Source organism: Cervus canadensis, chromosome 8 (assembly GCF_019320065.1).
Source record: "Cervus canadensis isolate Bull #8, Minnesota chromosome 8, ASM1932006v1, whole genome shotgun sequence".
Classification (NCBI taxonomy): domain Eukaryota; kingdom Metazoa; phylum Chordata; class Mammalia; order Artiodactyla; family Cervidae; genus Cervus; species Cervus canadensis.
In genome coordinates, this window is record NC_057393.1 from 65,939,889 (window position 1) to 65,954,337 (window position 14,449).

Genomic DNA, 14,449 nt, shown 5'->3' on the forward strand with positions numbered 1-14,449 from the left:
GTGTCAAGAGGTCGAGCTTTCGAGGAGGGCCTCCAGCACTCAGGCACCTGCTAAGCTCTCCTTCAGGCAATGGAGAAGTCTTCCTGGGTTCCCAGCAGCCTGGGGCCAGTTCTGCGATGTAGCACCTCTAACACAACCCTCCACCCCCTCATCTGCAAGCTCTCCCTCTCTCTATACCCACTGAATGGGCTCCTAAGCTCTCCCATGGCACCCCTCCTGGTTTCTACAAGGCCTCTTCCCATACAGTGGCCTCCCCACCTCTGGGTGCCCCTGCCCCATGGCTGACCCTCATGGATCACCTTCAACAACCACCGTCTCATACCTATGTCCAGACAACACTCCCCTGTGTGCATAAATCCCCCTGCCTTAAGGGCCCCAAAGGAGCAACTTAAGTAGAGTTTGGGGGTGCTGAAGGGATGCACTGTAGAATGTATGTCCTACAGCTCTGCCTTCAAAGCACCTATACCATCTCCTATATGTACTGAAACGAAGTCCCACAAACTCCGTGGCTTAAAACAATGTAAGTTTATCATCTTACAGTTGCTGTGGTTAGAAGTCCAACGTGGGTCTTACTGGACTAAAATTAAGTGGTTACAAGGCTTGCATTCCTTCTGGGGACTCCAGAGGAGAATCTGTGTCCCTGCCTTTTCCAGCTTCTAGAAGCCATGCTCATTCCTTGGTCGGTAGCCTCTTTTTATGTGCTCAGACCAGAAGTATAGCACCTTCAAATCTCTCTCTGACAGATGCTTCCATTCACACCCCCTCTGATTCTCCTACCTCCCTCGTAAAAGGACCCTTGTGATTACAATGGGGCCACACAGATCAGCTGGTTATCTCCCCAGGAAAGCCCATAACTTAATCACACCTGCAAAGTCCCTCTTGCCACATGAGGTAGCACAGTCCCAGTTTCCTATGATTAGGAAGTGGACACCTTTGGGATTATTGTTTGCCTACCATACCCCAGCTCCACTAGATGACATCCTTTCCTCCAGCATTCCTGAGTAAGGCATCCTCATTTCTCAGTGCTGCCTGCAAACTCTGGTGAGGCCAGGCTCAACCCTTCTGCAAAGGCCTTGGAGGGGCGTCTGCAAGAACTGAGCTGCCTTCAGCATCTGGCTTTGGGAACAGAGCACACCAGAAATGGTTCATGAAAAGAGGGGGAGGGAACAGCCGTGCAAAGGTCCTGTGGCACAAGCCCTAAGGCACCAGAAAGAAGGTAGAGGCATAAGAAAGCATTGGTCAAGGGGAGGTGAAGAAGGGACTGGGGCCAGGTCTTGCCAGCCTGGCAGGATTCTGGTCACTGCCCTCAGAACACCACGGAAAGGTTCTAGCGACATCCCTTGCACATCAGAGGAGCTTAGTACAACCAAATGAATGGGTGGAAGAATGAATGAATGAGCCCATCTACCTTCCTTCTGCCCCTCACCAATGACCTGCCCCAAACCTCCCTTCTGCACAGCAACAGTTAACGGGATCTCCCAGGCTTGCTCACTTATTTATTTCCCCATGGCTGCTGCTACCGACCCATGCAGCCCGAGCATGGCTCCGTGGAAATGTCTGTAATCGCCAGCACACTTTAGGCATTACTTCCACACCATTTAGGGCTTTCCGCCCCAATAGCTGCTGCTGCATGTCCCTCTGTCTCTATCGTTTGGGCTGTATTGGGTGGATTTTTTGTTGTTTTTTTAAAGGTCTGGTGGCCCCTGAGTTTGGGGAACCTGATGATGTGGAGAGGTGAGGAGAAAGACAATGCTTTGGAAGAATTTATCATTTTTCTCCCACTGTCCTGGCCCTGCCCCAGCCCTGAACAGAGAAGGGGGAAAAAAACAACAACAATCACTTCAAGCTGCTAAGAAGCCTTTAAAGATTTTTGTGTTTTCTCATGCAGGCCTGAGATTGGTTTGCTGATAGGAGCTGCAGCTTTGCAGAAGACTGAAGGAGCTGAGACGCAATAAAGGTCACTTCAAGAAGCCCTCTCCTAAGCAAACACCTCCCCCCTTCCACTTTCTCCAGACCCAAGGCTGGCCTCTCAGAAGCAGACAGACTTATAGTAAACCCCAAACCCTAGGCAGATACACTGAGGATAAAATGCATTTGGACTCACTCTGCGGGGGCAGTACAGAGGAAGCCACCTAGGGCAAGCTGTGCAGCTCTGGCAAGTTACTTAACCTCTCTGGGCTCATTTTTCCAGCTATAATATGAGGAAAATCACATCTTTCTTACCAAGGGGACGACTTCTGTGAGGATTGAAGGAGAGTGCAAGAAGGAAGGGGCCCACCTCCTTTTTTCCCTTCCCCTTCCTCTCAACCCAAGTTTCAGCCATTCCATTTAGGTCCCCATGCAGCCTCCTGTCTCAGCTCCCAGGCAGCTCCATATCCACCTGCAGGGATGACCCACGACCAGGGAGGGGAAGCCCACAGGGGATAGTCCGTCCGGCCTTCCTGTGTGTGGGCTGAAGGCTGAGCCCTGCACATCCATTGTCTCATGTCACCTGCATGGTGGTGACGCTGTATCAACACCACACTCATTTAACCAGAGACAGGAAGTTTCCTAGAAACTCACAGGTGTGAGTTGGGAGACCAATATTCAAACCTCTAACCTAACCACTGTGGTTCTATTCATTGTGGGAAGTGACTTCCAAGAAGAAGCTGGCTGCCTGTACCCTGAATCTTAGGTGATTAAAAAAAACCTTCCCCGGTGGCTCAGTGGTAAAGAATCCACCTGCAATGCAGGGGATGCAGGGAGATGGAGGTTGGATCCCTGGATCAGGAAGATACCCTGGAGGAGGGCATGGCAACCCACTCCAAGATTCTTGCCTGGAGAATCCCATGGACAGAGGAGCCTGGTGGGGTACAGTCCATGGGGTCTCAAAGTGTCAGACAAGACTGAAGCAACTGATTATACACACATGCAATAGAATGTATATAATAAAATGAAAATGGGCAGAAGTAACCCATGAGGTTAGAAGACAGGATAGTGTTTACTTTCTGGAGGGAGGAGGAAGGACTAGAAAGGTCACAAGGGGGCTTCTAGACACCTGAGAGGTTCTGTTTCTTGATCTAGATGTGGCAACACAAATGTATCCACTTTGTAACTAACTCATAAACTTATGAACACTTATGATTGCTCACTTCTCTATATTTACACTTAGGTAATACACAGACTCAAAAAACGGAAGGAAGGGGGAGTGGGGAGGGAGTAGGGGTAGAAAAGAAGGAAGGAAGGAAGGAAAAGAAAACTCACGAAACCTGCAGGGCCATTGGAGAAAACACGCCAGGGGTTCATCTATCCCACCTGAAAGAAGCTTTAAGTTCAGGGCCTTCCTATCTGTCCTGTAGTTTTACCCACACTGTGGAGTGGACAAGACTAATAGTCCTATCTGACAGAGGGGCAAATTGAGCCCTGGAAGGGGGACGAGACCACCCAGCCACAGGTGGAGGGGCCCCTGGCCTCTCTGGGCTAGAGCTCACCCCACTTGAACTTGCAGAGCTGTATGGACAGGTGACGAGCAGGAGGGGCTGTTCACTGGCTGAGCCAGCCTGAGGAAGGCTCAGTACCCAGACCTGGGACTGGCTGACCTCTCTTGCCTGAGGGGAGGCCTGGTGCCATCCCAAGAAGGAAAGGCCAGGCCAAGGTAAGAACACAGAGGGATCACCAAGGAGGAGGTTTAGAAGCCAGGATCGACATAACAGGTGTGGGAGCAACTCGAAGAGCAGGGACTAAGAGAGGCCTGTGCCTTCAAGTCCAGTGGGGAAGACCAAGAGAAGGGCCTGGGTCTGATCCCAGAGGGTCACTTTCTGGGCAAGTCTTCCAACTCCTCTAATACTTGACTTGGTTATCTGTAAATATGGACACAGAGGACTTCCCCTGCCCTCCCCACTCTATTCTGAGAAAGGAAGAGTAGGGCTTGGCTAAATGAGAGGAAGGAAGATGGTGCAGGGTGTTTGGGTGACAGCAGCTCGGGGGAGGGCACAACATGAACGCAGGCAGGGCGGCAGCAAAGTGAACAGACTGTAGGGAGGCTCTGGGACAGAAAGGACAGGAAAGCTGGGAGATCAAAGCCTCACACAAACAGGATGGATTTCTATAATGCAGGGTTTGTGCTGGGAATGGTGGAGGCACAGCTGAGCTCACACCGGAAGATACCAAGAGGGGAGGGGTTGGAGGGAGAGGCTTCCAAGCCCTTTCCCTCTCTCGGGGGCACGGCTAGGAAAGGGGACCAGGAGGTGTGACCCTCCTGGACAAGGACGTGACCAAGTATTCAGCTCTTCGCGGCTGGCAATTCCCCATGCCATGGACGTGGGCTGGCCGATGGATGGCAAAGACAGTGAATGGGGGACGACTACACTGAACCTAGTGATTATGCCCGGGTGAAATCTCTCAGCCGCATCATCGCATCTGGAGAGAAGAGCTGGCTTTTTAATAGACGGACAGGAGGCTTCCACTTAAGGTTATCATAAAGAGGGAGAGTTCAGTCCCTCCCAGCTTCCAGCCAGCGCCACAAAGTTGCAAAGTAACTAAAGGATGCTAAGGAATCCCGGAAATTATAATAGCTTCATCACCTGGGACCTCTCCTCTTTCTCTCATTTTCTGGTAGAAAACAAGGTGGGTCAAGCAGCCAGAGAATGCATCAAAACAAGCTTATTGAGTGGGGGCCTCAATATTATTATGGGGGTGTTGACAGGCCTGTTGCCAAGCCATTCTGACAATATTCAAACTTGTTAGGGGAAGTAGAGGGGCTGAGACAAAATCCCAGAGGCCCCGAGAAGAGCCAAGGAAGAAGCACGAGCTGGTGTCTAGTCCACACCCCCATGAGGGCTTTGCATCGAGAAGGCAGCCTGAGGCCACTGCCCCTGGGGTATGGGGGGGGTCTGTGGGAGACCAGAAGGCACCCCCTTGTGCCGCCAGCCCAACTCTGGACATTGACCTGGGAAAACAGTGCTGCGCCTCCCACCCAGGCACGCCCTCAGGCTCATCACAGCTTCTGGAAACTGCATCTCTGACTATCTTGCCCAGTCACCTGAGGTCTTCAGCGGTTTGCCACTGATTTAGCAGGTGACCTTGGGCTCATCCTTGACCCTCCCTGGCTTCTGATCTCTACAAAATGTGTGGCGGGAGGAAGTCAGCTTGACTGACCCTCTGGTGCTGGCTTCCAGGAGCCTATTTGAAATGCTCTCTGCCTATTACTAGTTATTCCTAGGTGACTCTGTTTCTGTTTTTCCCTTGTCATGTCTTTGCTTCATGTTTCCCACATATTTCCTGTCTCCTTCTGGACTGTGAGTTCTTGACCACTGACACCCCCAAAACCAACCATTCAGTCCATAGCAACAGAGCCTACTTGTCCAGCTGCAACTTGGACTTCAAGCAACTTTCCTGAAGTTCTTGGGGAACTTCTCAGAACAACAGGAAAGCCGATCAACTATCCTGCGTGGGTGCTGCTTCATACACATGCTCTCACTGAACTTTCACAACAACCCCAACGTACCCCTATTTTATAGATGAAGAAATGGAGGCTTCGGGAGGCTAAGCCCCTTGCTCCCAGCCTCCCACTGTGGAGTTAGAACCCCTGTGTGCCTGGCTCCCTCACAGTGCTGCCATAGGGACCAGGGACCCCATGTCACAGATCGGGCTCAGGATCTTATCATGCAGTGAAGCCACAGCTGCCCTTGGGTGCACGAGGGACCTTCTTCAACCCTCTGTTTCCTAAACCTGTCCTCCCACTCAAGGTCTAAGGAAATCCCGCTGCCTAGAGGGAAAGGGGTGCAGGCAGGAGTTCTGTGCCCTTCCACCAACAGGTCCCACTGGGGGAAGAGGAGAACACTAAGGGGAAAGGGAGATGAAAGACGCCAGGTGGACTCTGGCGCACGAGGCTGACAGCCCAACAATGCAGCGGGAACATCTCCAGCAGGCAGCTATCATCTCCTTCCATTTAGAGGTTCTTTATTTAAAGGGCGGGGGGCACAATAAAAGGTAACCCAGCACATGCCAGAGAGTCCCTAATGCACACAATCTGGGTTCCACACACAGTCCCCTGCTTCGTATGCATGGCAGAGGGTCCTGCAGTCATTGCAATAGAATTATATGGGCCCCCAAAGACTCCCAGTGAGAATCGGTGAGGAAACTGATGTAATTAAGAACATTATTACCATTCAAACAAAATAATAATTTTAATTACATCTGGGTTCTTTCCATCTCTTGCTCCTGTACTGTCCTCTTTCCTCATGCTGAGGATGGTGGCGAATGTCCACAGCCCTGGCCATGCACCCCAAGCAGAGAAGGAGGTGCCACAGGGGTCTCGGGGGGAGGCGGGGTCCTGAGCTTCACTCCACAGTGGGGATGAGGGAGCAAGGAGCTTCAAACTATGTGTCTGGGCTGAGCTCTCTGGGCCTGGATTCTGTGGGACTCCATTTAGTCCCTCCTGGGCACCTAAGACTCAAGGAGGAGACGGCAGAAAGTTGTTGAATCATCCCTGCAGGCAGGTGGATCAGGCTGGCATATTTACCCATGTGTGTCGGTCTCTTACTTCTCACAAATAATGCTGCATGTACATGTGAGGTCGGAAATCTTGGAGGTTGCCTTGGGGGGCTAACCCAGCAGGTCATGCAGAACGTGCATCACTGTGACCAGGGCTGGGTCCTGACCTTTGGGATGGTCCTCACTGCAGACCACTGGCAGAGGGCTCTGAGTGGAGCTTCTCCACTGGACCCCCACAGCCTGTGCACAGGGCTCATGGGCCTGCCCCAGCCTTGGATGGGGGGAAGCCTGTGCTCAGAGCTCAGAGCCCCCAGCTCACCTCCCTGCATCCTGTCTGTATCAGGGCAACCACAGCAGGTAATGGCAGAGTTGCAAAAAGACCCATGCAAAGGTGCTAAAAGATGAGAGACAGCAAGACTCTAGTTGCAAGAATATCTGACACCAGGGGACTTAGGGAAAGCAGTGACCTTGTACTGGCCTCAATTTGTCTCATCCTGAAAATGGGAAGAAAAATTGTCCCCTAACTGACAGAGCTGTCCTGAGGACAAATGAAAGACAGTGAAAACACCAGGACAGAGAGAAGACATTACTTAGGTGCACACACACTCACACACCAGCACTACACACACACAGCACCTCAAGACTGTTGTGACAGGCAACGCTGTTGCTTTGCTGTGTGTATAACTTCACTGCTACAAGCCCAAAGCCTGCTGTCCTTGCTGCTGCAGGCTGTGACACCCACTGGGAGAAGGGAGGAGTTCTAGGTACTGGTCACTGTGCTGACAGCAGGAGACCAGAAAAGACTCAGGCACCTCGGGGTGCTCACCGAGGGGCACAGAGGTGTGGCCCAGGGCCACCATCTGCTCTGACTCTGGCCAGCAAGTTCCAGGGCCCCTGAGATGACCGATTGATCTCCCTCTCCCAGATCAATAGGCGTGTAGTTATAGATGCAGAGGGGGCCGCCGGGCACCGTGGCCCCAGGGTATAAATTAATATGGCCTGTCAAGGGGCTGCCTCTCCTGGCATGGGAGATGACACTCTTGTGAGCAGAGCTGACACCTTAGGGGGATGGCAGGCACAAGCCAGTGGGAGTCCCTCTCATCCCCACTTCTCTCTGCAGCCTGAGGATGCAGTTTATAAATCATTCATTGTCTGATGGGCCTACCTTGAGGAGGGCAGCTGGGAGCACTGCCATAGGGCCTAGTGGGGCTAATAAGTTTGGTAAGTCCACCTCCGCATGCTCTGGGCCACTCTGGGCTCCCCACATGCCCAGGGCACATGGGATGGCATGGCTGAGGTTCAAGAATTGGCAGGCAACAGCGGGCATCAGTGAGCACCAGCAGTGAATTCTTGGCATAAATGCTCCTGCTGTCCTTCCAACCACCCAAGAGGCAGAGGAAGTAGCAGGGCTCTGCCCGTTCGTGAAGTTCACATCCAGGGGCCAGATCTGGGGCTGGGTACTGAGGACGCACGGGTACTTGAGCTCTGTCCCTGCTCTGTCTGGCAGGAGAGATGGACATACAGTGACTATAACTATGACCATTTATTCGGCATTTACACTGGGCTCTACGCTAAGCAATTCTCACGCATGGTCCCCTATATTTCAATCTCACAATAATTTTGCAAGGCATGCATAATTATCTCCATTTTGTAGGTAGAATTGAAGTTACCTACTGAAGGTCACATAATCGGACCTGTCCCTGAATCCTGGCCCCATCCTTGCCTAGCTTTGGACAACTTATATAACCTCTCTACTTCCATATCCACATCTGTAGAATGGGGACAAGAGAGGCTACTCCATGAAGTGAGGGCTCAGTCAGTTCCCATACCAGAAGTATAGTATTAGGCACACAGGAAGCTCTCAATAACAAAACACCAACTTATTATTATCATCATAGAAATGAATTCTTTATTTTGTTTCACTGACAAATGATTATCAAGAATACTCTCCTCCCTGTTTTCCTAGCCCTAGGAAGGACATACAAGGAGCAACTTTCATCTGTCCTTATTAAGTGATATGGAAAGATGCTGTGGCCTGGTTGGACCTGGGGCCAGGAACCCTGGGCTCTGGCTCCGATCATGTCCCGAGCCATCCTTGAGGATCCGAAAAGAACTCTCATACTCTCGGGTCCCTTTTGACTCATCTCAGCCCCACTCCTCCCCACCTCCAACCTCATTCCCATCTTGTTACCTGAAGCCAGGGGTGACAAAGATCTACACAGGACCTGTCCTTCACAGAAACCTGGGCCGGGAGCCAGAAGGCCCACTTCCAGCCCAATTTGTTTCTACAAGGTAACGGGGGCACTTGCAAGGGACACACATACCTATATAGTCACTGTCCCACCTCACCAGGATCTCTGGTCAGGAGTTAGAGTTCACCTCCTTCTTCAGGAAATTCCAACATATGGGAAAAAAAAACTAAAGGATCTCAGAAAGTATATGATATTCAGAGAGAACATAATCTGCTTCTCTGCTTAACAAACTCCTACTCATCCTCTAAGGTCCCATATGAATAGCCCCCATATATAGACCAGTTCACTCCTTCCACAGTTCACTCCATAGGTCTACTCCTTCCATCCCACTTTGCACATTCTAAGCTGCCATAGCATTTAATACATTTAGAGGTAGTTAGACACCTACTTACTTGTTTTTCTCCCTGTAAAATTACCTTCCCTGAGCACAAAGACCCTGGTCTCAATCACTAGTATTTCACCAAATATATTATGAGCCACAAACTGGACTAAGGGCTTTTCCTACCAGCATTATTATAGCTCTCACGATAACCCCAAAAGGGAAACATTGTCTCCCACCTTATAGTTAAAAAACTGAGGTCCAGAAAGATTAAGTTCCTTCCAAAGTTATACAGCTGGCAAACAGTAGAGTCTTTTTTTCTACCCTGAATTGCCAAGCCAACTGAAAATCCCTGGGCCCTGCTCCATAGCTGTTCAACAAATGTTTGTGTTCATTTCAAACAATTTGAGGGAATCAAAGCACAGTGGATCAGATTTGGGCTTTGAAGGACAGGCAGAATAGAGTTAGGCTGCAAGAAGAAAGAAAACACTCCAGAACTAGTTAGAACAGTATGACGTGTGTTTTACAAAGAAAAGTGACACGCAGACACATGCTCGGGGGCACTGGCTCAGCCCCTTGGCTGACAGGAGGACTCATGTGGAGGAATACCAGAAGATAAGCTGAGAAAGGGAGGCTGAGGCCAGATGGCTAAAGGCCCAGCTAAGGAGGCTGAGCTTCTCGGAACGTCAGTGACATGGCCAACCCTGACACTCCAGAGGCCCTCCTGAGCCCAAGGAGCCTCCTGGCACCATCTGTCCTCTGACCCAAACACCTAGGCCTAGGGTCACCTCCCTGGGGCACCTCCCTGGGGCACAGCTGGAAGGCTGAGGGCCGGGGGCAGAAGGAGGAGCACGGGGCAGTGCTGAAGGTCAGAGAGGTGGGCACGCACCCCTAACGGAGGTGCTGGAGCAGCACTGCTGGGCAGAGACACAGGCAAACACGTTTGAGCAAATTGGAACGCCATAAAAGTCTATTACAGCAAATCAAACAGCAGTCAGCATGACAGCCATTAGCCTGAAATGAATACACGGGGACTTAATGAGGTCTGTCGAGGCTGGCTTGGTGAATTAAGTTGCCAATTCTAGCAGGATTTCCCTTTTCTTTACGGACTTGAAAGCATCCACACTGCCTCGTTAGGGCTTCGACAAGTGAATTGCAGGGCCTTTCACCCTGATAAAATGGATAATTACATGTAGAACAGCTTAGTGAGGGGAGAGGGGTGGGCAGGAGCGGAACTGAGAACAAACAAACCCAAACACGCCTGCCCAGCTTAAGCAGGGGCTTTCGGAGGGAGAGGGGGCAGGTCTGGGAGGGCAGGGGGCGGGTGAACTTCTCTAGGAAAGGGGCAGTGCCTGGTCTTGACCTGCCTCCCACCTGCTCAGGGGCTAGGCCTGAGGATGTGATTCCCTGTGGGTTGATGTCTCTAGGCAGCTGTGGACAGGCTGAGAGTTCTCAAAGATGGGCTGCTGCAGCACCTCTGAGAAACCCACTGGTGGGGATGGCCACAGATGTTATCCCCCAGGGTGTGCTGTCACCATGGAGTTAAAAATGCAGCTTCCTGGGCCAGCTCTCCCCAAACCACTGCTTCAGAATTGCAGGGGCCCAGGAATATGCAGCCTAACTAGTTCCCCAGGAAATTCTGATGGGGTATGTTTGGGAGCCTCTGATTCATCACCTCTCCAATACTCAGCACTGGATGGCTTCTGAAACACGGGCTTCTGCTTCTGTTAACATAACCTCAGGGATGGGGAGCTCAGTACATCCCTCAGCAGGGCTGAGGAGGAGACTGTGAAAGTTTAAGTCAGCAAATTCTTCCTTATGTAGACCTAGAATTTACCTCCCTGTAACTTTTTCCTCATGCCTATTCCAGGGTTCTGGGCACAACAGACCCAAATATTATGAAGGCCCCTAGGGCTCGGGGGAGTGGAGGTCAGGAAGGTTAGGGATGACATGCAGGTGACTGGGACTACCAAAAGAAGAGCTAAGTGGATGGAGGAAGCCACTGGAGGTCTTTGCCAGCCCTTCAAGGAATAATGAAGTAATGGAGGATAAGAAGGAGCCACTCATTTCGGGATTCCTACTCAGACCATGGAACTTCAGTCCTGGAAGGGGCCTGGCCAACTGCCTCAGCTTAACAGCTATTGGAGTTGAAGCCAGCAGAGGGGCAGCAACAGGTCTAAAGTCTTAGTTGTCAGCACTAGAACCCAGGTGTCTTGACCTCCAGGCTACCTCTGCCCACCATATAACACAGGAGCTCTGCTGCTCACCTTGGCGAGCTTCTCCTGGAAACCCACCTCTTCCAGGAAGTACATCGAGATTTTTCTGATTGCTCTGGTAACCCCTGAGGACTGATGCCTTGTGGGGTCTGTCGTGCCCCCTCCCCATTCCTCTGGTTTGTGTTCTCACCCTGTTTACACCCACAGGGCTTTTGCCACTGAATCATGCTTCTCAAGGGTGAGGGCCTGGGGTTTCCAGGGTGACCTCCACGTAAGCAGGAGATCCCTGGCTGAAGTCTGGGCCAAGACCAGCAGACTCGTAACGTACTCCAGCTGGGACCTGAGTCCAGCAGCTAAGCTCTAGCTCAGATGACCACCCCAGGGCAGGGCTGGTCAGTGCCAAACCACCCTGGGTCAGGAGTGGCCAGGCCTCCATCCAGCTGACACCACATCGCCACTGGCTACATGGAGCTGCCCTGAGCAGGGCATCGAATATCAGGCCACTGAAGTGACCCAGGGAGGTTTACATGCAGGTGAGTAAACCACATGGGCCTGCCTCCAAGGACTGTGTGTCCTTCGAGCTAGCCCCTCTTGGCCCACCCTCTCCTCATCAGATGGGCAGGAGGCAGGCCATTTTATCTCACCTGTCCTCTGCTTTTATTAAAGAAGGAGGACTATGGCCCAGAGAGGTTAAATGACGCACCCTAGTGGACCCAGAAATCTGGGGGCAGAGCAGGGGCTAAGCCTGGGGTCTCTGGCCTCTGGTTCTGGCTCCCATCATTATATATTCCTCTGGCCTCCCAGGTCTCTGTGCAGTGAGAGCCTGGCATGGCGCCATGCTCACAGCAGACACTCAATAAATATTTGTTAAATAAATGAATGACTGAAGAGGCTCTCTCCTTGGAGGCAGAGGCCTTTGGAGAATCCCGGGGGATTCCAACGGGGCAGTGCTAGAGGTCACATTTTCTTCTGGCAAGGAAGATAGGAAAGGCTGGCCCCAGCCGAGGGGCTGAGAGCAGGGATGCGACCCCTCATTGCTGCTGTCTGCTGCCCCTGTGAGGGAAGGCAGAGGGCAGCCATGCCTGCCAGGATGGCAGCTGAGCAATGGGTCCAAGGCTCATTAACTCCGAGCCATGCCCTTGGTTTCTAAGCACGGGCCCAGAGTGCAGGCTGGCACGTAGAGACCCTTAATTAAATTAGGGAGACTTCCAAATGAGCAGGGGCCCAGAGCCAAGCTGCAATCCTGGGCATGCCGGCCACAGCTCAGGACACTGCGCCCCTGTGCTTGGATTGCAGGGTCTCTCTCCCTGTGTCCCACTCCATCAGGGGGGCATGAGCACCTCCGGTGTACCCCACCTGCATGTTGGTCCTCTTTCTGGCACAAGCAGAGGACCCTTGACTCACAGCTGAGTAAGGAGGGCCAGCAACAGGAACATGGGGGCATGATATCAGGTTTCTTCATCCTTGAGGTATCTGAGGCTGCCCTGGGAGTCAGGAAGCTGGAAGTCAAAGCTGTGTGACCTTAGACAAGTCACTCTCCCACGCTGAGCCTCACTTTTCTCATCTATAAACTAAATAGGTCTTTTCTAGAGCTCTTTCAGTTTCCTTATCCAATGAGATAAAGGGACGAGAACTCCAATGCCACAGTGGCAGCCTGCCTCTCTCCCAAGTGGATGCCATCTCCCCTCCTCATCCTTTACTGCTGCTGTCCAACCCAGAGCCCCTAGGGCAGGCCTGAGGGACACCCAGTTAGAAGCTCTTTATCCGCCACCTTCAAGGTCTTGGAATCACTAACTGCCAGCCCAGAAGCCTGCCATCAGCCACCAGGGAGAGGGACAGCAAGCAATGAGAACCCTGGGGCCAGCAGCCAGCTTATAATCTAACCGTTCGTAATGCAATAATCTGTACTTCTCAATTACCAGCAATGGCTTGGTTTTACACTCATGCACTCATGCAAACACACTCAGAGTACACAGACGACCCAGAGGAGCCAACGGCCAGCGAGCCAGCGGGGCGAGCATGGGGTTCAAGAAAGAAAGCCCCTTCCAGTCACTGCATGTGCCCTGCATCCTGGGGGGACTGTTCTGGCCAAAGCTGGGAGCCCTGGGGTTCTAAGTCTGCCAACCCACCTGTCCAAGGCCCACACCCTGTGAATGGAAAAAACGAGGTACAACGTGCCTCTCCCAACCTCCATCCTGTCCCTGACTCTGGCCAGAGTTCAGGGATTTATCCAGGGCTCTCTCTCAGGCGTGAGGCTCCCACCAACCTGCTCTCTACAACCAGCAGACAAGCCCCGTCAGAGGTACTGGCTTGGTCACCAATGTGCCCAGAGCAGGTGCCTGGGCTGAGGTGTGGGCAGGAGAGAAGGAGCTGGAGCTGCCCATCCCCCAGTATCAGTCCACTCCCAGATGGCCCCAGAGCAGCAGACCCCAAATATCCCTCGAATGTGACCCCGGAGGCACATACCTCAGGGATGCGGACACTGTAGGGCTGATTATGAAATGTGGGTGCGTTGTCATTCACGTCCCCGACCTGGATGTTCACCTTCCTTGTAATCACCTGGCAAGACAAGCATGGGGAATTAATGTCAGTCTCAGCCTCTGGTGTCTTTCCACCCGAAGGCCCAGGGACCCTACCTCCCCAGGCAGCAGGGGCCTCGGGGGACACTCACCCCCTGGTGGTCGCTGACAGAGAACTCCACTGTGAACTCTGACTTGGTCTGAAAGAAAACGTAGGGAGGGAGGAGAACAGCATTAGGGAGGCGAGCTGAGGCCCCGAGTCTGGAGCCCTACATGGGGGTGGAGACCCTCCAGCATTGCCCTAAGAGCTGGTCTGGGACTGGATAGCTGAGGGCTTCCCTACAAAATAAGCATTGTCTTTTAGATTGGAGAAGTAGGTTCGGAATATGGATCTTTCCCATAAAAGAGAAATAGATTAAAAGTCAAGAATCTTGGGTTCTAATCTGGGCTCTGTCTCGAATTTACTGTGTGATCTCGAGCAAAGTGTGGCCACTTCAATGTGAGGAGAAAGCGGGGGTGGGTTTGCTCAAACCCTTACTTTAATTTGCTAAGGGTTACTGTCATCAGTTCCTGTGTCTCTGGAAAGTATCTTTCGGAGGAACATTTGTTGTAGGGGGAAGGATTATGGAATGTAGGAGATCTGGGTTTGATCCCTGGGTTGAGAAGAGC

General features: G+C 52.1%; 1 protein-coding gene across 9 annotated transcripts in view; it reads right to left on the reverse strand.

Annotated features, from left to right (window-relative positions):
* Positions 1 to 14,449, reverse strand: part of CDH23 (cadherin related 23) — a 433,939-nt gene that overhangs the window by 298,885 nt on the left and 120,605 nt on the right. For all 9 annotated transcript variants that reach the window (XR_006270872.1, XM_043476661.1, XM_043476663.1 and 6 more), the window contains exons 5-6: positions 13,933 to 13,980; positions 13,728 to 13,820 (exon numbers count right to left, since the gene is read on the reverse strand). Coding sequence is in view for 8 of the 9 variants with exons in the window: in XM_043476661.1 (XP_043332596.1) it covers positions 13,728 to 13,820; positions 13,933 to 13,980 (141 nt within the window). In the remaining variant the exon portion in view is untranslated. The remainder of the gene's footprint in view (positions 1 to 13,727; positions 13,821 to 13,932; positions 13,981 to 14,449) is intronic.